This window comes from Lichenostomus cassidix, chromosome 5, assembly GCF_008360975.1.
Source record: "Lichenostomus cassidix isolate B80296 chromosome 5, HeHo_3.0, whole genome shotgun sequence".
NCBI classification, from domain to species: Eukaryota; Metazoa; Chordata; class Aves; order Passeriformes; family Meliphagidae; genus Lichenostomus; species Lichenostomus cassidix.
In genome coordinates this window covers 51,205,539-51,229,413 of record NC_139486.1, presented here as the reverse complement: position 1 = coordinate 51,229,413, position 23,875 = coordinate 51,205,539, and the positions used below count along the sequence as shown (strand labels likewise).

Sequence of the window (23,875 nt, the reverse complement as noted above, 5' to 3'; positions counted from 1 at the left end):
GCTTATGAGCTGTCAGAGGCACTCAGCATCTCTCAGCATCAGACTTCACACGCAAACCAGCTCGTTCTGCAGCAGTTATTAGGAACTTTCAGTTCCCCAGCTGAAAGTCTGGCTGGAGCCTGAGCCTGGTCTCTTGGTAGATTTGTGACTTTTGCAAAGCCAGAAGAGTTTGTTGGGTGATGTAGGAACAGCACCGTTAGGTTCAGAGCTGGAGCACAAGACTGTCCAAAAGGCCAGGCTGGAGCATTACAGGTTTCACTTTTCAACATGCCTGCAGAATTCTTAATTATTGACTTTGACATTTAGTTTGGAGATAAAAGGGTTGTGGAGGAAGGGAACGGAATCTGAATTTTAACAAATAAGAGAAACTTTAATCATAGATTGTTGCTGTGGAAGCAGCAAACAATTGTTGAAAAATTACATTTATTCCTTCTAGGGAATGCAGAGGAGATTATGACCTTATAGCTAATAGGACAGACATTTAGGAGTAGAAATTTACATCTTTAATTCAGTTACCAGATTCCAGTATGACCTAAAGCCAACCCACGGTTCATTCAACTCAGTAAGACTTCAGTGGAATTTGAAACAAGCCTTTCATTCTGTTAAACCTCAGTCTCTGGCTCATAACAGAGGAACATCCATATTTTGGGTTATTATTCGTCTGTCTTGTCTAACCCAGCCATGAGCTCCCGAGGGTTACTGTATTTTGGAACAGAACTTTTCATTCTGCTAGAACAGAAATCATAATGAGCAAAAATGAAATCCACACAAAGTATTTTCTGTGGCAATACAAAGACAGACTACAAATAACCATGTTCAAAAAGAAAGAAATTGGGGTTTTTCCCATTATAAGGCATAAGGATGGAATTACCTCCTACATTTCAAATACTCTGCCTTCAGAATCTCAGTTACCTCAGGTCATAATTTCAATTTCTGTATATTCTCTTCTTACAGCGTTCTAAGCATACTTGGCTGGTATGAAAATCTACAGATAAATGAGTCTGCCTTATCAGACCATGGAAATATAAAGTTAGTTGATGAGCAGCAGATTTCATAATTGCCTACATATCCACATAAATATAAATCACATCACTGCACAAAGAGCTAGGAAACTGCTATATCAATATCTTTTTCAGTAAAAAATACATTAAAGTAATACTCTGGTGGAAAACAAAGTTATTTAGAATTTAAATGCTGGAATTTATGGAATGGAGATCCCTGGGTTCAGCTGAATTAAAGTCAGTAGCAGACCATGATCAAATCAAGGATCAGATAGAGTACATGGTGCATTCTCTGGAAATTATATCACATTTCAGTCTTCTAACTCAATCTTATATTTATGTATGATACATAAATTACTTATTACAGCAGTTTCTTTTTTTCCTGTCACTATTTCATGTAATTATTACAGCATCACTGCTTCATCAGGTAGATATAATTGCACCAGGGACATGCATTTTATGTGCTGTTTCACCAGTGAGGAGATCCAGTGCAGAAGTCCACTGTATAATTTTGACTCCTTCTAAAGAAATATTTTGGCAAAGTGGAGAGATCCAGTTAGCAACAGGCATGGATTTGGACATTGATCTGTTACTGTATGAAAAAACACTCTAAGCCTCACCACATGTTTACGACTATGGGTCAACTATACAGGAATATAAAAAACCTGCAAAAAATTAAAGAAATATGTGTCTGTAACTGATGAAGGTCTTGAAAGAGAAACTTGAAAACACTTTACTTTTCAATAATTGAATACTTTTTGGCAGTGTTTTTCTGAATGACACTATCATATCTTGAATCTGAAAACTGTCCATATGCACAAGTAGCTCTTTTCAACTTCGCTTTTCTGATTTGTGTCTAAACAATATCTTTAACAACCATGTGGTTTCCTTGGTGAAAATTATTAATGAAAAAATAATAATCCCTTTGAGATAGAAAGAATCTACACTATTTTGATCAACTCAAAAATAAGAAACATCTTAATAGCCGCCACATTTTATTTTGGGCCAAGTTATTTGAATAACAGCTTTGCCCAAGTCATTAGTCTGTGGTGCCATGGTTTTGTCAGCAACTGAATTAATTCTGACTCTACAGCTCCAGAGAGTTCAGTTCATGGAATAAGACAAAGATTTAAGTAAGGAACTTTTAAAAGAACCCTTACGATCAGCTTGCACTTGGATGACATAGCCCAGTGTCAAGGCCATCCTCTGGGAGTCAACCGTACTCAAAATTTTGGCAGCTGCAGTGCCCAGCAAAGGCTTCCCGTTGTATAAAGTGTAATATGTCAGTTCAGCTGGCTCCTTGGGTCCTGGAATACGTTGAATCTTCACCATCTTTAAGGGAAATAAACAAATAATTAAATAAATGAAGAGAGAAAGAGGAATAAACTGTGTTCACATTATACCGCTGCAAATCTTGCCAGGAGCTGTTCAAAGGCAGTGCCCACAGGGAACTCCTTCAAGACCTCCTACAAGCATAAGCTCCATGCAAATATTCTCATAGGATCAGAGCTTCTCCCCTCCATAGCCCAGGCTATTAAGTCAGTCAGTCACAGAACTGACTGACTTTAAAAAAAATTTAAATATCATCCTAAGGTAAAACCCTACACAAAGAAAAGCATGCAGTAAAGAGGAAAGGATCAAATGTTCGGACATTGCAGTCCTCTGTAAAGGGGAAATTCTTAAAACCTGTCCTAATACTGAAAACTGTACTTTACTGGCATATTGCAGTTGAAAAATAGCCTCACATTTCACTTCTATACTCATTATTTTTTATCCCAGGCGGGTAACAAAGAGAACCATGCTTTTCCCATTTTATTCTGCAGAACACTTGCAGAATTTTTCCATTGTACCTCTACCTTTCCTGAGAGTAAAGAAAGTGTCAAACATTTCTAATGATGAGAAGAGAAAGGAGTTTTGTGATTCCTCTCCATTATGTTATGGACTAAAATTTTACAAAGGTTCACATTTTTGGCAAGTAAAATGTGCTCCTTCTTTTAAATTATTTTAGTGGAAAAATAGAAAGAATTGTGTGGGCAAATGGAAAATGTAATAACTTGGGTTTATATTTTACAGCAAACAATTCTTGGAAAACATAATGTAATTTTTTTTTTTAAATAGCTAATTTTTGAAGATTGAAGAAGAAATCTTTGAATTCCCCATAGCATCAATTGGCTTAATTGATGAGAAAACAAAATATGATCACTTCAAAATACTGCATGTGAAATGCTGTAAATAAGAGAAAGATGATTAATAAATCACTCAGGTCTGAAATCTCTACTTCATAACATGATCTGGGGGCACATGATTTGATGACTAACCCTGTACAAATAAAGGCTGCTGCTTACAGTTTTTCCAACAAAAAGAAAAAACACCAAGTTCCAGCTTTGAGTTACCTAGGAAACTTTTATCATGAAAAAAAAAAAAAACCAACTTGGAACTCTTCATTATGCTGAATACGCTAAAATATGTACTTTGTACCAATCCTCATAGCAACCAGAGAGAAAATATTTATGAACACTGATTAACTAATGATGATTTCCCGAGGATGACAGGCATGCCAATGTGGCTGGTTGCAGAAAAAGACAGGATTGGCAATGCCATGTGTTCTGCCCTCGCTGCTTTGATGTTCATGAGAAATACAGGAAATTTCAGCCTAGCTAGAAATGCCTTTTACAGAAATGAAGCAGGACACATGCAAACAAAGCAATGGTTTAGCACGTGTCATTGAGCACCTGCACAGTGTAGCTGCCCACAGTGGTGGCACGTCTGAACCTCCTCCCCTGCTGGTGGGACATCATGAACAGCGGGGCCAAGCGCTGCTCCATCAGTCTGGCAAAGCTCTGGTTGTTCAGCCCCAGTAAGGCCATGTCAACCCCTTGAATGACTGTGGGAATGGACAAAAAACACACATCAGCACATCAGGCGTGGACAGGTGAAATAACATGAGTTCTGTGGGACTGTTTGGGACAGGGAGGTACAGGGTAAGTCAGAAGAAAAATACCTGGATGCTGTTATCCCCTCTTGGTAATTCCCAGTGGGAATATAACGTGCTTCTGTTTCAGTCCCTGCACTGCTCTTCTCAAATAATCTCAATGATGTTTCAGAGTGAAAATCTCAAAATACCATTTTTAGGCCTTCAGTTTACCAAAATGGCTCAGGGAAGAATCTACTCTGTGATCTTCAATGCAAAAAGTAAGTTAAAACCTATTTGAGAGCTGCTGGTTTTATTGCCAGATGCTCCTGTTAACTGAACCAGTTTTCAATCCTGAAGATTTGAACCGTGAGGTTAGGATTTTGTTCAATCTCAAACAAAATATCTGGTTTGAGAGCACTGAAACCTGAATAAACATTTCTGAAGTATAAATGAAGGCATCTGAAGTATAAATGAATGCAAGATTTAAAAGAAACTGGATTCTAAATTTCAAAAAAGTGATACGACATGCTGATTTGATTCATACATATGTATGTTTTTTTCAATATTATTTCAAAAAAGGTCTTCTGGGACCACCACAATCTTTTTGAAAACAGAGTTTCCACTGTAATATCAATAATACTCCAGAGCATCAAGTGCACAGAGGCAAGATATGGAGTATCAGGTTCACAAGGTCCATACTGGGAGGAACTGTACCACTCCCTTCAGAGGATCATAATCTCTGCATAAACCTATGTTTTATTTCAAATTTATGAAAAGATAGAACTGGCACAAAGCCTATTTCATGTCAGAACCCTTTGCTCTTACTCTCCTGAGCATTAAATAATTCCAGACAGACACACCAGCTAGAAAGGCTTTGGTATCACTCAAAGATGTCTGGGGAAAGGGTCTTTCTTGCCTAGTCATCATTTTTGAATGCAAAATTATTGTGAATGAGAATGTGAGACCTGTGAAATGACTTGAGGAAAGAAGTATTTTGAAACCTAAGAGCTTCAAGTGAAAGATGCAAAAATTCCTGCATCCAGATAGTCAGCAAATCATAACTAAGTCCCTTGGTGCAACGACTTCCCCTTTGTTCCTGGTTTATGTCCATGAGTCTCTTTTGGTTCCAGATTTAAATCCAAGTCCCAGTACATTAAAAAAAAAAAAAAATCTATTTCTGTTTTGAAACTCTGAGAAGATAATGCTGTTCTCAGGATTGTTTAAACCAAAGTGCCATCAATTCTGAGGTGAGTGTTGGTCACTGGAGATGTCACTGTTCAAGATGATGAACCACTTATGCCCCAGAGTGACTGTGAGTACATTTGCCCAGCTGAGGGCAGGTTCAGTAGGCAGCCCCTTATTTCTGTATAAAATTACTGCACTGCTGTGTTCATATAAATGAGCATTAAAAATTATTACCTGGAGTGCCCGGAGGAGGGAAGGACATTAAAAAGTACCTGTTATCACCCAGTAGTCTCTAGTTGATTCCGAGACATCAAGGTTTGGATACTCCAAAGCTTAAAAAAATAAAAGATTAAATTATGTCATAATATTCCAACATCCTACACATTATGTGTCCCAAAACTGGCTAACCAGACAGAGATAAATAAAATTGAACTATGGCCCAAGAGGAGATCTAGAGCATAATTTTCTGGGTTACAATTTCTTTTCTGTCTGAAAATAGAACACCAAGTGTAAACAGAAGAAGCACTGCCATACAAAGTACAACATATATCTCCTGTTGCCAAAATACTGGCTGGGATGGAGCCCAAGACTGCCCAGAACCAAGAAGGATAGGTAATAGGTGTTGTATACATTTCTGCTGCTTTCTCCCCTGAAGAAAACTGGATGAGATTCCCTAATGATGCTGTGATTAATCCTTATATAACCCAGACCTCAGTTTTAGCCTAAAATAATATGAAAATATACCAGGATCAGACTCCACATGGATTGCAAATGAGAGCAACAAAACTGTGAGCACACCTTGGAGCGTGGTGCTCCCTCACTGTGCACGGTTTAAGGCATTACTGCCATATGTGTCTGCATCTGTGAGAAACTGATATTTCCTGTTTTGATGCCTTTTGTTAGCTCCTCCATCTCCAAAGTGCACTAGGCTGTAAAGCTCAATATGCTGCTAATTCATTCTACAGATCAGCATTTGTTCAGTGGATTAATACTGGGAACTTAATTCAGAAAACATCCACGCTCTGCACGTTGATAGGCTGCTATTGAGTCACCTTGATTGTTAAACCCAAAGTGGCTTGGAATAGTAAACATTGAAAAGGATTTGATTACACACAGTAGCTGCTTTTGAGGAGGATTTCACAGCATGCCCTGAGCTGTGCATTTCCACGACAGACTGTGAAGGTTCTGGAGGAGCCACTGGAGCCTACTGGGAAATAACACGCTCGGGGAACAACCTCAATATTTGTTTGATAAACTGAGACAACTACACTGCCGCATGAATAAGCATCAAACACTCTTCAAAGGAAACATTTTCCAGACACACTATCAGTCTAGAGCCGTAAACACTGCATGTGCACTAAGTTCATGAGTTTGCAGTACAGCTGCTGCAGTGGGAATAAAACCAAGAACTCCAGAATGAAATATAAGCCATTAGTTGTTAAAGAAACACTTGCTAAAGACTTTATCAGGTCTCTTCATCATGTATGGGGATCAGCAGAGAACTTCAGTACCACACCAGACTTGCTGGGTGACAAATGGCTTTCACAGCTCCTGACTACCAAGCATACGCCTGTATTGCCTTTGTGAGAAGCACCATAATCTTCCTCCTAAATAGGCCTTTTTTGGAGGCCAGACACTTGAACTGAGCACAGCCAGCATCAAAACTTTCTCCAGCTTTCTCCTCATGCTCCTGGATGCCTCGTGAAGACATGTCCTGCACACAGGGCACTCACCAACAATGAAAAAGACGGAGTCTGTCTGATGAGGAATGGGATACATCCCTTCCTGGATCCCTTTGTCAACAGCCTCTCTCCACCTCCCCTTGCCTGTGGAAAGGCTTGATGAAAGCACAAGCCCACCTTGAGAGGTGTCTCTTACCCTGTGATGGAAACTCTAATTCAAAAGTTCACCAGCACAGTGCCCAGACTTATCATCAGGCAGTTTCACCTATTTGTTTCCAAATATCATAATTTGATAGGGAATGCCTCAAGAACAACATACAAACCTCCTTTCCCAAAGATTTGCACAATCACCTAAGTTAGCTGTGATTCCTGACTGCCTCACAGCAGAGAGCAACCACTGATCCTAAGGAAAGCTCATGTTGCAAGTCAATGGTGAAGAATTGCACAATAACATTTCTCTGCTGTTGGGCTGTTTGCAAACAAAATGGACTGACCCAAAAAAAAAAAAAAAAGAGAACTTGTGTTTTTCTCAGTGCTCGCTGTCCAACAGTCTGCTGCTGCAGTGATGTACCCAGCAGGGATAACCTGTCTGCAGCGAGCTTAATTTCATACATCCCATTAACGAGCAGATTAAACAGAGATCCCCATAATCAAGCATCTTGTCCCTTTAATCATTTTAAACAAATTAGCACGCAGAGCCAGAGAGCACACACGCCATGGAGGCTGCCCACAAAATTGTCTCCAGCTCTCTGTACCTCACAGCCTTCCTAGCAACTGCAATCCAAGAAAGCTATTGATGTTAAAGCACTCAGACCACTTTTAAACTGAGGATGCAGCTCAGCCAATACACCAACAACTTTTTAAAAGAGAGGCACAGAAGAATCTCACTGACTACCCAAACACACACTCACAGCCTGATCCCAGCCCTTGGAGCAACCACTGGGGCTGAGGATTCCATTGAAGCAAAAGGGAGATGCTGAAGCTGAATTTCATTCAGTGCTGTGCTAAGCTTTGCTGAAATGAAGAATCTGGGACCTTTTATGCTTTGCTTTACATAAAACTACAATTATATTTTGTTTGGAATCTGGCACAGGAATTTTTTTTTCATTAATGACAGCATACATATGTTTTTCTCAGTTATTTGCCAGTGTTGCTAGCAACCAAAATAAACAATGAACCCAGAAAATAAAAATAAAAAACAATTACCCCCCCATATTTTTTAAAAATTAAAAACAGATTAAAAAGTAGTCAGAAAAACTACCTACAATCCCTGAGCTTGACAACAAAGCAAAATTCTGTTGCTGGCTAATTTTGATGCTGGGAAGCACACACTTACATTCAGCAATGGTGAGAGGCGGGTAGGTGAGGTAGAAACCCACCAGCTCAGCTGACAGCTGATTAAGAAGGTTGCTGGAAATAGTGCCATTTAGAGTTGTGCTTTGATTTCTCACTACGTAAAACAGCGTGACAGCTTGGGAGACATTGGAGGTGTTCAAAATCTGAAACAGAGGCAAAAAAAATAATGTATTGCTGTGGTTCAGCTCAGTTTAGAACAAAACCAAAAAAACACCAAGCCAGTGCAAATAAGCTGGGGAAATGTTAACCTGAACAATGGATTAGCTACATCTCATCCAACTTTGCTTGTGTGATACTTGAATCCCTCCTTTAGCACTTGCAGGGCTCCCGGAAGGCAGCAGCAGGCAGGAAAGGTGCAGTCAGGACTGAAAATATTTTGCCCATTTTTTACCAGGAAATGTGGGATGAGGGAGAGGATGCTTATCAGAAAAATCATCCAGTGCTTGATGCAGAGAAATTGGCTCATATATCTTGCTGTCTTTGCTGCCTTCCTACTGTAGTTCTCTAGATCCACGCCTTTTCCATACGAAATAAAGGGATATCATGTCTTTTCTCTTCCTAGCATCCTATGAATTCCTCCTCTCCTCCTCACTCTAGCTCCATGCCAGGCTCTTCCTGAGCCCAAACCTGATAACTGCATTTTCTAGGACCAATTCTCTTTAGCAAGTACTGGATGAAATCCTCAAACACCAGGGAAAAAACCCACAGGTTTTCTTGGAAAACTTATGCCCTAGGGCAAGTGGGATGGGGCTTTTTGGCTACTGATAGGTAGCCAAAATGTTGTTTAAATACCCCATTTTTATGATCTAGATCACCAAGTACAAACAGAAACCATGGTATAAAAAAAGCATCAGAAGAATCCAAGGCCAGACCAAAAGGCTGCATGGCCAATGTGCACTTACAAATGCTGGAGCAGAGGGTTGGAGAATTAGCACAGGACAAGAGGAGTGGGTGGCTTTGAACAGTGTAGCATTATCCCACAGACAGGGTTAGTTAGAGACATAAATCTTATGCTTGGCTTGTAAAAAGGGTGGATGATTTTTTATTCTATGTTTGGCCTGATTCATTACAGCACTCTTGGCTGCAGAACCATGGCCAATTTCATTTCTCCTTGCACAGAAGACGTTTCATGCCTTTTACCCACCTTGCTGCCCTTCCCTCTACTCTCCTAGTGCAGCAATGCCTTTTCTGAACTGGCTCTGTCTGCTCCAGTGCTGTTCCTCAGCTTTCAGTTAATCTAAAACCCTCATACAGTGTTCTTTTGCACCAACTTAGTCTTTTGCATGATACTGGAATAACTCCTGAAAAATTTATCATGAAGATCACACCCTTGAGCCTCTCACTTCCCAGCTTGTATGTTGCCTCCAGGACCTCCATCCTATCCCTCCTTAAACTGGCAATACCCACAGAAACAGCTGCTGCCTTCTCCTAGGGCTCTTTCCAAAATTGCTCAGGTGCTTTCTGAGATCTGCCATTTTCACCACAAGCAAGTTAGCCACCATGAAATTTTCCTCAATGCCACGGGTCCAGCTGTTGGAAAGCTTGATAATCACTTGACCTGCTGTGGTAGGTCCTCTCTTGCTGTGAACTTTTCTGCCTCTCTGAGCTCCCCCAGTTTGAACACAAGTTCTCAAGAAGCAGCACCAAAGTAACTAAGCAGAGCTCTGATGACAAATTTTCTCCTTCTGAGGAGCACAATCCATACACAGAGTTTTATCACAAGTCAAATATAAATCATAATATCACCCAGAGGAAAATTTCATTATTCCTGAAGTATGGCAATAGAGCATAAGGGTGTTGGCCCACTATACATATAAAGGTGTGTAAAAATCAGGCACTTAGTGGTGAATTTGTGCTCGTGAGTATAAAACTGAAATGCATACCAAAAATGAGAAAGAAATATATTCCATTATTTCAGATCTCACAAACAGGTATGCCTAGCACCATCATTATACCTGAATAGCCTCACTGAAAGCAGCTAATGTGTCAGAATAACATATGCAGTAAAAACATAAATTTGGAAGACTGTGTTTGTAGTTTTAGGGTTTTTTGAATTTCATTTATACCACTGAACTGCAAACAGTAAAACTCCAATTCATGAAAAGCAACAGCATTCTATAAATAATGCATTTATAAGTTTCCCTGCAATGCATAAAACAATCTTATTTCAGATGAAAACATAAGTTTCCTTCCATAGAAGCTAGCAAAGGCACTGTGCTGGAATACAAACATATCCATGACAAAGAATAAGCAGGAGAGTTTGGCAACAGACAGTGGCAAAGCACTCAGCACTGTACCTGAACAGTTAAGTTGTTGCTGGTGTTTAGGACCTTTCTTTCAGCGTCCTGAAACGCTCTCTGGAGCCTCTGTTCCATGGTCTGAAAAAATTTGCATGACTGAATGTTGTCTGTTTGACCCACAAACTGCAGCTCTGGAAAAGGAAGGTATCAGCATGTGGATAAACGACTCTCAGCTGCAGCACCAAGAACAAAATTATCAATTTACACATTAAGCAGGTGAAAATAATGCCACTTCAGGAACTGCACAAAATTAGCCACAATTAAGACAAAATGTAAGAATTAAATTGCATCATTATAGCTGATACTTTCCACAAACAAATGGAGATTGCTTCTGCAATGATATATAAGATGGTAAGGTCAGTTCACTGTGCATATGCTTGCTCAGAGCCAGGCATTAAGTGAAGCCATTCTAAAAGACAAGTTATAGCCTTAAATCTTGCAGGTCATTTGGTGCTGCAAAACATAATCAACCATAATATTGATTCTCATTCTGTTTTACTTTCATTCTAGGAAAAAAGTACTTAACTCTAACTGCCACAAATATGTGTATATAGACATGTAAGTATATATACAAGAAGTATTTTTGATCTTTTAATACATCGTTTTAGAGCACTCTGCCCTCTCATAGTTTATACTGCCTTGCAATCACTCTGCACTGATGCTTGCTACAGTACAGAGGGGTTAAAACAGTGGCTCTGGGTCAGAAAGCTGGGGCTTGAGTCAGATGGGTCCAGCCAGAACAATGTGTGTGTGTGTGTATATATATATTTAAAAAAAAAATATATATATATATATATACATATATATGTGTGTGTATAATTATAAGATACAGTCACGTTTCTCATCTGATTGCCCCAGAGGAAGCACGCAGGTTACTGCACAATCCATCAATTGAAGGCCATTTAACCAAAAGCCAAGGCTCAGTCAGGCACACTGCTGTGACTCATCCCTGAGTGGTGCCACCTCCCCTCCCAGCAGTGCCAATGGCTGTGACAGCAGAGCACTGGGAGGACAGAGGTGCCCACACTGCCTGTCCTGCTTGTGCCAGCAAAGCAACACCTAAAACCAAAGCAGAGCTATCCTGCTGCCACATCATTGCTGCAGAGTCACTGAGCTCTGAACTGTGAGCACATGCTCCCCCAGGCAGGGCATCACTCACCCGTTTTCAGCTGGAAGTGGTAGGCTGGAAGTGGCTTCCAGGGCAGGGCCAGGGCCACCACAGCCTGCAGATGTGGCACGTGCTGCTTCATGGCTGCTGTGGCGTTGCTGATGCCGTAGGCAAGCAGCTTTTCAATGACAGCAGCTGGCATGAAAACCAGTCTGCCCCGTGTGACGTAGTAACCAACTGTGAGGTTACTCGATTGCTCCAGGATTTCAACCTAAAAAACACAATCAAGCATTATGTTTTCATTATTTCGTTTGCAATTCAGCCACTATTTGATGGGGCTTCTCACACTGTGTGTTACTGGCAGGGCTTTTATCCTGTAATCCCCTAAAACCCCTATGGGATCAGTTAGTGTCATATCAGACGTGTTATTAGCAGAAACACTCAGAGAGTTTTAGGCTCAGCTCATACTGCCAGGGCTCCAAACTGAAGGAGTGCAGTGCTGCTACCACAGCTGCAAACCCCCAGGTAAGGTTTCATTCATGCACAGATATTGGGACATTTTGATTATGCATGGAAAAATACAGGGAGCTTCCTACTCCATGCCCGAAGATCACTGACTTTATGCTTGTTTCCCTCATTGCAGGTTTGCAGACAGATTTTTGAAAGACAAAAGTTTCCAATATTTGATTGGGCTGTCTCTTATATATAGAATATATATCTATTCTCCTGTACTGTCCCAGATGGTTAAATCTATGAATGGACCTATATGAGTGGAAATGCCAAACCACAAGAATGGACCCACCGTGAGTCAAAACATGAGCTGAGTTTTACCTCAAAATCCTATATTTTCCAGAAAGTTTTAGCCCTGGAATTGGTCTCTCTCACTAATTTTTAGCTGGTTCCCTCTATTAGGAGGCAGCTCCTCTCAACCTTGCAAAAAGGTAGGGGACTAAATCTGACAGTTTTTATTGCTGCTGCCAAGGCTCAGGAACACACAATTCCCAAACCAGCTAACATCCTCCACACTTGCAGCAATAAAGCATGAGGACCAAAGCCAACTTGATGCCCTCTGTTTTGAGCAAAATTACTTATTTTCTTCCCAGAGGCTTGGTGAGTGCAACTCCTAACAGTTGGGCTGCCCACAAAGCCTAGCCTGAGTGCACAGGAAGCTGTGTCCCAGGGAAAAGTTCCCAGGCAGCCCACCCGAGCCTGCTCTCACACACAGCAGTGTAGAGATTCGTGCAGCTCAGCTGCAAAGTGGTGAACACATCACCTCTGTTTATTTTCAATAAATTGTGCTTTCTCCCTGCTCAGGATTTTCATCCCTGGGGAACTGCACCTGTCAGGTGCTGGGTTTTCAAAGCAGGGAGTGGACTGACAGCAGTGACATCCCATTTACCAGCCGTGCTCTTGCCATTGATCCAGGCTGAGCACAGGAACACTCAGCTGCCCCTGAGCAGAAGTCACTCCTGAGCTGCAGGAGGATGAGGAAACTTGTCAGTAGTTGTTTCCCAGAACACACTAAAAAGAATTTCGCATTTCTCTCTTCTTCATCAAATAATCTGGTAAAAGCTTTGGAGTATCCCTTAAATTTTTAGAGACCAGAGTGGGTGCCACCTGTGACTGCTCTCCAAATGAAAAGCTCAGTGCTCCCCTCTGAGAGGCTTCCTGCATCCAGAGACACCACTGGAGCTGCAGCCAGCTGGGATTCTTTGGTGGGAGAGCTGTTTTGGTGAAATCATGCAGGTAAAGCCAAGCATGCTTACCTGAGCACTGACGTTCTGGTTGAAAGCTTGTCTCAGCACTTGGTTGAGTCCTTTTCTCACACTCTCCCTGAAGGCATTGCTGATCATCATCCTCCTTGTGTTCAGAAACAGAACTGTGAAGCAACAAAAGCCACAGGGTGGTTTGAGACATCACCATGCTCCTGTTTGCTTTCTTTAATTGTTTTACATCGGGCTGGCTGTGCAGGGATCATCAAAGCAGCTTGGATTAGCAGCAGCTCCAAAGGCAGAACTGCAGGGGCTCAGCAGCTCCTGAGCTCCCTGTTCATCCCATGGCAATAGCCCATTGTTTCAACGTTTCCAGAGCAAGGTCTAACAAATGCAATTTGTTAAGCAGCAACAAGAAGTCTTTGCCATGCTGCTTTTCCAAGTGAAGCATGAGGCCACTCACTGCCTGCGGGCAGACTGGCACAGCGTTCCCAGGGGACTGAGCCAGAGCTGCACAGACAGGCTTCTCATCTTCATGGCCAGAGTTACATAAAAGAAATCTGCTGCTCCACTGCTACAATTATTTTCCATTTAGGAAGCATCTGTATGCATTCTTTAATAAACTTAACGCTATCTTCTTTTTCTCTTATAATTTGCAGGAAGAGTTTATAGCTGCACTTGAATACTTTTAATCATATACTGTACACAAGCTACTTCCATCTTTAGAAACAGCTGTTGTACTCATCACACTACTGATGGGGATTTTTAGCAGCTAACAAACACATTAGGTCCAAAAGCTATAGCCTGTATCATACAAGGTCATAAACTCTTTTTTGTACCTATTTTTGTTGAGATCTCCAAGATACACACATCTTCTCATGCTGTGCTGTTCTAGCACAAGGAGTCTATGTGAATCCTGGGCAAGGTACTTCTCCAGGCCCCTTTAATTTAGAGTTCTTACAGCTAAAGAGAAGCTGTCCATGTAAAAAGAGCCAGAGCCAGAAGCAGCACTGCTCACTCAGAAAACTCCTATTTTGAAGTGTGCAACTCTAAATGCTAAACATTATTTTCAAATGAATCTTTAATGGTAAAATTAGGCATTCATATTAGAACAGGATTAAGTATTTGTGTGTAAACAGGGCTGAGGTCCAAGACAGGTTACTGCACTGTCCTCCTCAGCAGCACAGACTCCTTCTTGCAAAGCAGGGACCAAACCATCCTGTCTGACAGGGCTGTCCCTCCACACAGGTGGTCCTGCAGTGACCCCCTAACTTCAGACCTCCTGATCTCACCACTTCATTTGACGAATTCACGTTAAAATCCAAGCCACAAGTAAAGCCAATGCCATTTCCATCTAACAACCCTGCTGGTATCCATCTGGTTTGTCAGGGCAGAAGGCTAATCACTACCACCCCACATTCTTTGGCAGTGCATTCCCCACACCTCACTACTTGCCCCTCACAGACACACGAGGTCCCTTCAGCAAACCCAGTGAGTGGTCACATACCTGTTTTGAGCATCATGTTGGCAGAGAGCCGGCAGTCCAGGGAGGGAGCTGCTGTCATGTTAGCGAAAGCGGCTGCAGCCGTGGTTTCGGGAGGAGCAGGGGTGAGTTCCACTGCAGAAGGGGGAAGCCTAGTTGTTTTCGCTGATGCTGTAATAGATGTCAAAGCTGCTGTCATTGTCAGTGGGTATGGGGTTGGCGTTTTGGTGATGTCTGAGCTCGGGAACTTCTGGGTGTCTGTTATCTGCCTTGGAACATGGGCTGTGGGTGCGAGTGTGGAAGCTGTGACCGTGCTGCTCTTGGGGGTTATGAGCATAGCTGGCATGTCCACAGGTGAGACAGTCGTGTTTCTTGTTGCAAAAGGAAAGTCTGCATGTATTTCTACTGAGCTTAGATCCAGTGCCAGTTTGGTGGCAGTGTTATTTTTTGTTAGTGTCAGTATCGGTGTGCTTAAAGCCATCACAGATGGCAAAGGTGTGTTTTCAGTGCCTAGAGAAAAGAAGGAAGAAGCTGGCACTGGTGAAGCTGGAGATGATTTTCTTGTTAGTGGTTTTGCTTCTGAAGTTTCTACTGTAGGTATTGCACCAGAAGATACTCCAGATAACACTGTAAGAACAGAATGAGTAAAGTTGGTTGTTGACAAAGAAGGAGACTCTATCTGTGTTGGTGATGCATGGACAGAAGTTATGATGACTGAGTGCAGAGCACTGGTGGTAGGGGTTTGCAATGGGATGCCCTTGGTAGCTTTATTAGAGATGTTACTGGGAGCTAGACTATGACTGGTAGCACTTGTGTCCCACTCCTCCACACCGAACATGGCTGGATTTTTGTCAGCCATAACCTAATAACCAGAGGACTCCAACTGGTTGTCTGCAAATTCTGGAAAATTTCCAGAACTAATGTCTTCTGAGATAAAACTATGGAAGAGAGTCAAGCCAGAAGGCTTGGTTAGGGGATAGTGGGATGGGGCTGGAAGTGTGCTGAGGGTGACACTGCTTCTGTTGGGGGCTGAAATAGTCAAGTTGTCAGTGAGCTGAAAAGCCAGCACTGGTGCTGTGCCTAACATTTCAGTCAGTAAAGGACTCTTCCCAGCATCACTTGTTTGGAATTCTAGAGAGCTAGGAAGAGCACCTGTACCATTAACAGGAGGGACATGTAAATGGAGAGGTGCTTTATCATGTATAATGATAGGAACATCTCCAACAGGGAAGAAATCAGCACTGTTTTCAGCCGTGCTTCCATGCTTTTTTGCAGAAGGTCAGGCATTGTCAATGAGGTAGCAAGGGATGAATACTGAACAGGAGATGTTTTCAGTGCAAATGCATCTACATCAAATTATCAAATGCTTTTCTGTTCAGCAAATGTTAAATTTGAAATGTTTTGACTATAGGATGCATATGTATCGTTTGCTGGAGGGGTGGAGAAGAGTGGCTGCTTGTAATTTGTATTAATTATGCTTTGCAGACTTGAAACTACCAAGTATGGTGCATGGTACTCATCTTCCAATGGAAAAGTACTTGGAGCAACTTCTCTTATTCCAATTTGGACTGAAGTTTTTACCGAAGGAATACTAATGCCAGCTGCAGGCAGCAATGCTTTATTGGTCCACGTAGAAGCTGAAGTTACAACTTCAGGAGGGCTGACAGGATCTAAATTGCTTTCAGAGTCTGCATTCAAAATCCTGGAAGAGGCAGAGCTGTGGCTGTCCATCACTATTGTCATGGAATCAAGTGATGGCAGCATACACCACACTGGAGGCATGACAGAGGCGAGTGGCTTTTCATCAACTGAATGCAAAGTCTGACCAGAGGTTAAATGATTTAAAGCTCTTGGAGATTAATATTCTGCATGTGGAATCACAAGAGTGGGCACTCTCATCTTTCTTTCTTCATTTATAGTTACATCTAAACCTTCTGCATCTCCAGGTGGAAGATGTGCAGTCACAAAAACACTACTGGCAGAAGTATTTGTGATAGCAGGTTCAGGTTTTGGAAGGCTTGTAGTGGAAGTAATCAATGGCAGCTAGATCAAGACTAGTCAGAGTCATCTCCAAAACAGTGCCTAGTATCCTGGATCCTATGGGGAGTGTACTGGTTTGGATATCTGGAAAAACTTGGCAAAGCTGAGCTCCACAGTGCAGAACTTTATTAGCATTAAAGTCCATGGACATCTTTGCAGTCACTCCTCGTGTGAAAGGCTGTCGAGTATCCTTGCCACAGGAAAGCCACCAGGATTTGAGAGAGCAGGGGCAGAAGCAGCTGGGAGTCTCCTGCTGTTTGCCTGGTAAGTTCCACCAGTGAGGTCTTCTGCAAAATTCTGACTCAGAGGTACCAGCGAGCGCTGCGAGGCAGCAGAGGGAGGGATTTGCAGCTCTCCTGGTTGGCTGCTGCCGCCCTGGGACTGTCTGTGCGTGCTGCCCCAGTAAACACCTCGTTTGTCTCAGTTAGCAAGGGAGACCTTGGGCTTGATGGAGAGGAGTGTGCTGCATTTCTAAAGAGAAAATCTGTTTTGCTTCTAAATTCTCATACTGGCAGCACTGCGCTGCAAGCGTGCCTTGCATCTGGAATGAGTGATACTGGCAAGGAAAGGGAGGATGTGCTCTGTGTCGAGCTGGAGACCTCAGCCAGGCTCTTGGAGGCTGATGACATGAAAGGTGCAGGGTTAGAGCCTGTAGGGCAATTAGTCAGTGCTGGGAAAGACTGAGGATGACTCACTGGAGGTATTAGATGTGGAGCACCCACAGGATGGAAGACTGATGTAGGAACCTCTGCTTTATCCTGAGAAACTGATGATGACACAAGAGTGATATCACTAATTCTGTCAGTCAGTGCTGCCCTAAATGGCTAAGTGGTTTAACTCCAGCGGAACAGACATTATACATACTGTCATTAGGGAGCCATGACTGGCTTTGGGAAGTTACTCTCAGGGAGACTGATGCATTTTTGACCCAGGAGTGTCAGAGTACACAGATGAAAAAGAGGTCCTTTCCAAAGGAGACCCTTTTCCCACTAATTCTGTGAAATGCACTGGTGTGAATCCAATGACAAGCATGGCCCCCACAAACAAGCTGGGACCCCTTCTGTGGTTCACCACACTGGAATGCACCATGCTTAGAGGACTATTCCTGCTTTCACTAACCTGTGAGCTAGCTGAATCTGTGCTGAAGAAACCTCCAGGATCTGCAGACAAAGGCACTTTGATGGGCAGTACAGCTGGTTTAGAAAAGTTAATGGCATGAGGTGACTGAATTACCAATGAGGAGAATGATGGTGATGGAACAGCAGCAAGCATGTCTGATCCTGACGTGCTTTCTTTTGAAATGGAGGGTGTTTCTAATGGCTGGGATGGCACAGCTGTACTCAAATGTGTCATAGGTGGTGTGGACAATGTGGCAAACATACCGAGCTGAGGCAAACCTGTTAGAGCAGCTGTGTCATCTGCATCTTGAGATGATGCCCTCAGAGGTGACTCAGCTGACACCTCAGCGAGTTCCTGGGGTGCACTGTTCCCACTGCCTTGATAAAGGGAGGGTGACAGGTGCATTTGATCCAAAGTCCTGCTACGTGCACCAGTCAGCGTTGTTTTTATCATCTGAAGCAGGTCTGCGTTCTCCAAAGTCTGTCCCAGAGAAATATCAGCTACTGAGGAAGTCTTAGTTTCTGTGGAAGGCCGTGTTGGTGATAGTATAGATCTCCAGTTAGGAAAAGATCCTGTAGAAGGAGCATCATTGATATGCTGTTGCCTGATACCTGTAAAATAATAAGTAAAATTAGTATATTCTTCCCCAAAGGAAGAGGAGTTTTTGTGTTATTGTTGAAAATCACAACAGAAAATGCATTATGTTTAGTAAAATAAGTGAATTTTTTGTTGTTTTCAAAGTGCATTAAAAATTCAAAGAAAGTTTACAAAATAAACCAAAACATTAAACCCAGTGAAAGGTTCAAAACAACAGATTTCAAACCCTTCAACTCATTTCATCTGACAGAAGAATAAGGAAAGCTGCCTAGGCCACGCTATTCCAAAATCCTACTTTTACCAGGGATGTCCCAACATACTAAAAGACACATTCTCAAGCTCGGGAAAATTCTTGAGGTCATCATGAGTCACTCAGTGTCAAAATATTATGTGAGAAGTTGGGTTTAGAAGCAGTGTAGAGAGGGTATGGGTTTTGACAGGCAAGCTTCAGTGACTTGGCACGCAGTCTGACATGGGAATAGAGTCAGCTCTGGCTGCGTTCCTGTAGGATGCATCTGGAGGTGCTCATCCTGCCAATTCTAATAACACATGCAATTACTGACACAAAAGGAGCAAAATAAAACAAGAGGAGAGGGGGGCAAGGTCCAAAACAAATTAGGGAATTAAACTCTTTTTTTTGATGTGTGCAGATGTACAACACATCATTTCAAACGCCAGTTTACTCTGCATTCAACACCATAATGTTCCTAGGCTTTGTTTTCTTGAAATGATTACAGTTATTCCAAAATCATAGCATGGCAACTCTCACATTTGTACTAATTTAAAGATTAGGATTCACTCAAGAGTAAAATTTAAGGTGGTGGGGTTTTTTTCCCTTCCCCCCTGTCAAGACAATGGATCAAAACTCAGCCCTGGCACTTGGTACCATGCCAAGCTGTGTCCCTTTGCATAGCTAAGCAGAGGAACAACATGGAGCTAAATCCTGCCCTCCAGCTGCAGCACATCTGGATCAGACACAGGGAATTCCAACCTCCTCCATGGCCTTATGAATAGCTCAGCACCATGGTGTGGAAGAGCAAGCAGGATCTCAAGACACATAAAACAGGCTGGACATTGGCTCCAGCCACCCAGAAACTCAAGGGTCAGCAGAGCCAACAGCACCAACTGGGTTTAGCCCACACAGACAGGAGGCAGCAGCAGGAGACCTTACAGCAAAAGAGGAAAAAATGGGTCACACTGCACCTATTTAAGCTAAGTTTCTTTCTTACTAAGTTTCTATGCTGCCCATCATCCATATGGGCAAAGAAGGTGATTAGACCGTTCAACAGGAACGTGCTGGAATTATGTTTGATATGGCATTTTCTCTCTCAAAAAAAAAAAAAATACATACACCAAAAAACCCCAAGAAAACCAAAGAAAACCCAAACCAATGACAGATCTTCTGTTTTATCCATGGTGGAAAATGGCCATTATTGTCTCCTTCACTGAAATGTAAGAATAAATATAGACTCCAGAAGCAACTGTGTTTAGGGAAGCAGCTCCAGGATGGGCAACAAAATGGAGCTCTGCCCTCCAGCAACCAAAGTCCCCAGACCTTTCACCTGATGCAGGTTAACTTGCATGCTAGTGGTTTGGAGAAAAGCAAAGGGAGGCAGGCACAGGGCTACCCATGGTGATGAGAGACAAGCAGGCCAAGGGGGAGCCCAATCCACCTTTGCAAAATCAGGCTTTAGGCAATTTGTAGCTTAAATGTCTCTGCTGGTGAAGTCATCATTACCTGACCTGTTACACCTTGAATTGTCTTGTTTCACCTCAGAACTGACAAGTGACTTCAAAGCCTTCCTGTGGGATTTCTTCTAACACTTAGTCCTAGAACTAGTCTAGCACAAGTTCTGAAGGGGAATTAAGCAAGCCAATGTTTTTTTGTTTTCTAGAACAGCAAAACCTGTCAACATCAATCCTCTCACAGACTGCACCATTCCTCATACATTTCTTCACACGTCGGTTTAATTAGAATGATTATGAGCAGAGAGACAACATAAACCTGGAAAAAGCATTGATGTTACTGCATATTGACAAGAAGGGAAGAAAAGTTCAAATATTGCAAAGAAGATAAAACACTGAATAAAAATATCCTCTAGACACTGCTTAATTCTAGCCCTTCAGTTCTTATTCCTTCCATTCCCTATCAACAGCCAATTTCTCTGTTTATGCCCATTAATGAAGCAAAGCTCCCAAGTTACTGAAGCTTTAAGAAAATTATGCAATAGTCTGCAACCTATGTACTGTGCTGGCATTCAACTGCAGCAGGTTTTCTTTGATTCTATGCCTATGGAAAGATATTGACTATCAGCATCTGTTTCAAACTGCCATAAATTCAACAACCAGACAGATGCAATATACGAAGTTTAAACTGAAGTACATACTCTTTGATTGAAAATTGTTAGGGTGGTATCAACCACTACAGATCCCTATCAAAAACCTTGCAAAACAAGACTGCATCATGGAAAAAAAATGTAGGCAGGAAAACATTTCACTTCTCCATCCATCAACAGCTGAACACCCTTGATGAAGGAGGAGACAACCAATTCAAATCAACAGGAAAGCCACAGTGAGAACTCCCCACAGTGTGCATTGTGCACTGAGCCCCTGCTTGTGCACACCAACAGCTTCTCCTACCTGTTATTCTTATTACCTGTTATTCTTCCAGGCTAATGTCGAAAAACCACCTCCAACAATCCCAAAATCCATTCAGCAGCAACCTCATTGCAACAGCCCTCACTGATGAGGGACCTTTCCATTAGCAATAAGGAGAAACATTTCCAGTATGCCCCAACAGGAGGCTAAAATTGGTCCATTTTGGACAAAACCATGTTTTTTATATTTCTGAATTCAGCCAAAGGAGTGAATCACCCCTCCCCTTTAATAAAGCGAGGGTCCCTGTGAGGAAGGTGTGAACTGCCATGAGGGCACCCCTCACCTTCTCTTCTCCAAGCTGAACAAGCCAAGTGACCTCAGTCACTTTTTCCACACCTTGCCTCAAGGTCTTTCATCATCCTCATCACCGTACTCTGGACATAACTCTAACAATATCCTTCTGTCACTTCTGAGCCAATACAAAATATCAACTCAAAGGCATCTTCAACAACAGAAGATATTTATTGTCTTGACTTGCGTCGCATTACTTACAGATCACCTGGATTAATAACATTTAAAAGTGAAGTTGATAAAAAGGACTTTGGGAAATTTTATTGCATGACTGACAAAGACATCTTCCCATTATATGTCAAGTATGTATCGTTTCATAACCTTCAGCATACTGAAGACAGAATTTCAATTTTCAAATCAAGTTGCTTTAATTTTTATTTCTGAAATTTAAAAAAAAATATTACCAAAAAAATCCCCAACTGCTATTAAGTGCTGTGAAGGCTACATTTTAGGAATACAGGCCCAGAGAGTGGTGGTGGATGGAGTCACATCCAGCTGAGGATGGTCACCAGTGGTGTCCGCCAGGTTCAGTGCTGGGGCTGGTCCTGGTTATGTCTTTATCCATGACCTGGATGAAGGCATGAAGGGCTCCCTCAGTAAATCCACAGACAACAGGAAATTGGGTGGGAGTGTTGATGTGCTGGAGGGTAGGAGGGCTCTGCAGAAGGATCTGGACAGGCTGGAGGGATGGGGACAAGCCCAGCAGGATGAGTTAACAAGTCCCAGTGCCAGGCCTGCCCTTGGGTCACAACAACCCCAGGCAGAGCTGCAGGCTGGGGGAGGAATGGCTGGAAAGTGAGCCAGGGAAAAGGACCTGGGGGTGCTGGTTGAGAGGGGCTGAACATGAGCCACAGTGAGCCCAGGTGGCCAAGAAGGCCTGTGACATCTTGGTCTGTATCAGGAGTAGAGTGACCAGCAGGACCAGAGCAGGGATTGACCCCCTGCACTCAGCACTGCTGAGGCCACACCTCGAGTGCTGGGCCCAGCTCTGGGCCCCTCAGCTCAGGAAGGACATTGAGGGGCTGGAGAGAGACCAGAGAAGGGCAGCAGAGCTGGGGAAGGGTCTGGAGAGTCCCATGAGGAATGGCTGAGGGAGCTGGAGCTGTTCAGCCTGGAGAAAAGGAGGCTCAGGGGAGACCTAATTGCTCTCTAGGACTCCCTGAAAGGAGGCTGAAGCCAGGTGAGGGTCAGACTGTCAGACAAGCAGAAACAGGATGAGAGGACACAGCCTCAAGCTGCGTCAGGGGAGGCTGAGGTTGGTCATCAGGAGGAATTTCTTCACAGAAAGGATTGCTAAGCATTGCAAGGGGCTGCCCAGGGAGGTGGCAGAGTCCCCATTCCTGGAAGTGACCAAGCAATGACTCGACAGGGCACTTAGGGCTGTGGTTTATTTGGCATGGTGATGTTTGGCCAAAGATTGGACTCAATGATCTTGGAGGTCTTTTCCAACCTTAATGATTCTATAAAAATTACAATCTACTTACAAGTATTGCTGAGAGAGCCTTTAACACTTTACACAACTCTATCCAGTACCAAATAGCACAATCCTAGGGCTGCATCTCCTCTTTAAAACAATGCCACTAACATATCAAAAAACGCATATTTTTTTCCTTCTCAAAACTGTGATGCTTCCCACTTACTGTTTTACCACAAGAGATTGAGTGGCCAAAGGTCAGATAAGAAAATTAACAGGAAAGGAATCTCTGTTACACCAGTGAAAAAATGCACAATCTAATCACAGGGTTATGCAATTTACTTCCATTGAAGAGCATTAAGCAGACACAGTAAGATAATAGCACCACTTCACAGAGTTATCCTAATATTATCTTTTTTTTTTCATTATTCATTAAGAGTTTGCAATTGGAGAAATGGCACAAAAATACAGATTTCATGAGTCAAAGGATATGAAATACACTACCAATGAAAACCACAAATACTCGGCAAAGCACTTATAAAAATAGCCATGTAGCATATCAAAATTTTGCTCACAGTGCAGAATGGCAAAAATTATGCCTTCATAATATGTTATCCCAATCCTACATCAATGACATTAATACATCACAACTAGGCATGTCATACATCCCACTTCTGGCATCATTTTGGCATTTGCAGCTTAATTACACACCTTTTGCAAAACAATTCACCTGTAAGTGTTTTCTAGCCCTGACAACAAGCCAGCCTACAGAAAGCCCTGGTTCCAGAAACCATGAACCATGGCTGGTTTTCTGGTCAGTGTGCTTTGTGTTCAGCCTCAGAGGAACTTTGCTGGAGGGATGAGCAAGGCATGGCAAGGGAGAACAGAAGTGTTCTCAGCAGCTGCCAAACCCAGAGCTATTGTAGAAGGAATGGATGCTGGAGAGGCAGAGAAAACTGCAAAAGAGCAAAGGTAAAGAAACCAGAAAACTAAATCCTGTTGTTCACAGATACCT

General features: G+C 42.5%; 1 protein-coding gene across 1 annotated transcript in view; it reads right to left on the bottom strand.

Annotated features, from left to right (window-relative positions):
- Window positions 1-23,875, bottom strand: part of KIAA1549L (KIAA1549 like) — a 122,661-nt gene that overhangs the window by 50,464 nt on the left and 48,322 nt on the right. Inside the window, exons 2-10 of the mRNA XM_085063807.1 lie at window positions 18,179-18,511; window positions 14,766-15,368; window positions 13,313-13,425; window positions 11,598-11,817; window positions 10,436-10,569; window positions 8,119-8,281; window positions 5,373-5,432; window positions 3,734-3,885; window positions 2,162-2,333 (exon numbers count right to left, since the gene is read on the bottom strand). Of these exons, the coding sequence (XP_084919933.1) occupies window positions 2,162-2,333; window positions 3,734-3,885; window positions 5,373-5,432; window positions 8,119-8,281; window positions 10,436-10,569; window positions 11,598-11,817; window positions 13,313-13,425; window positions 14,766-15,368; window positions 18,179-18,511 (1,950 nt within the window). The remainder of the gene's footprint in view (window positions 1-2,161; window positions 2,334-3,733; window positions 3,886-5,372; window positions 5,433-8,118; window positions 8,282-10,435; window positions 10,570-11,597; window positions 11,818-13,312; window positions 13,426-14,765; window positions 15,369-18,178; window positions 18,512-23,875) is intronic.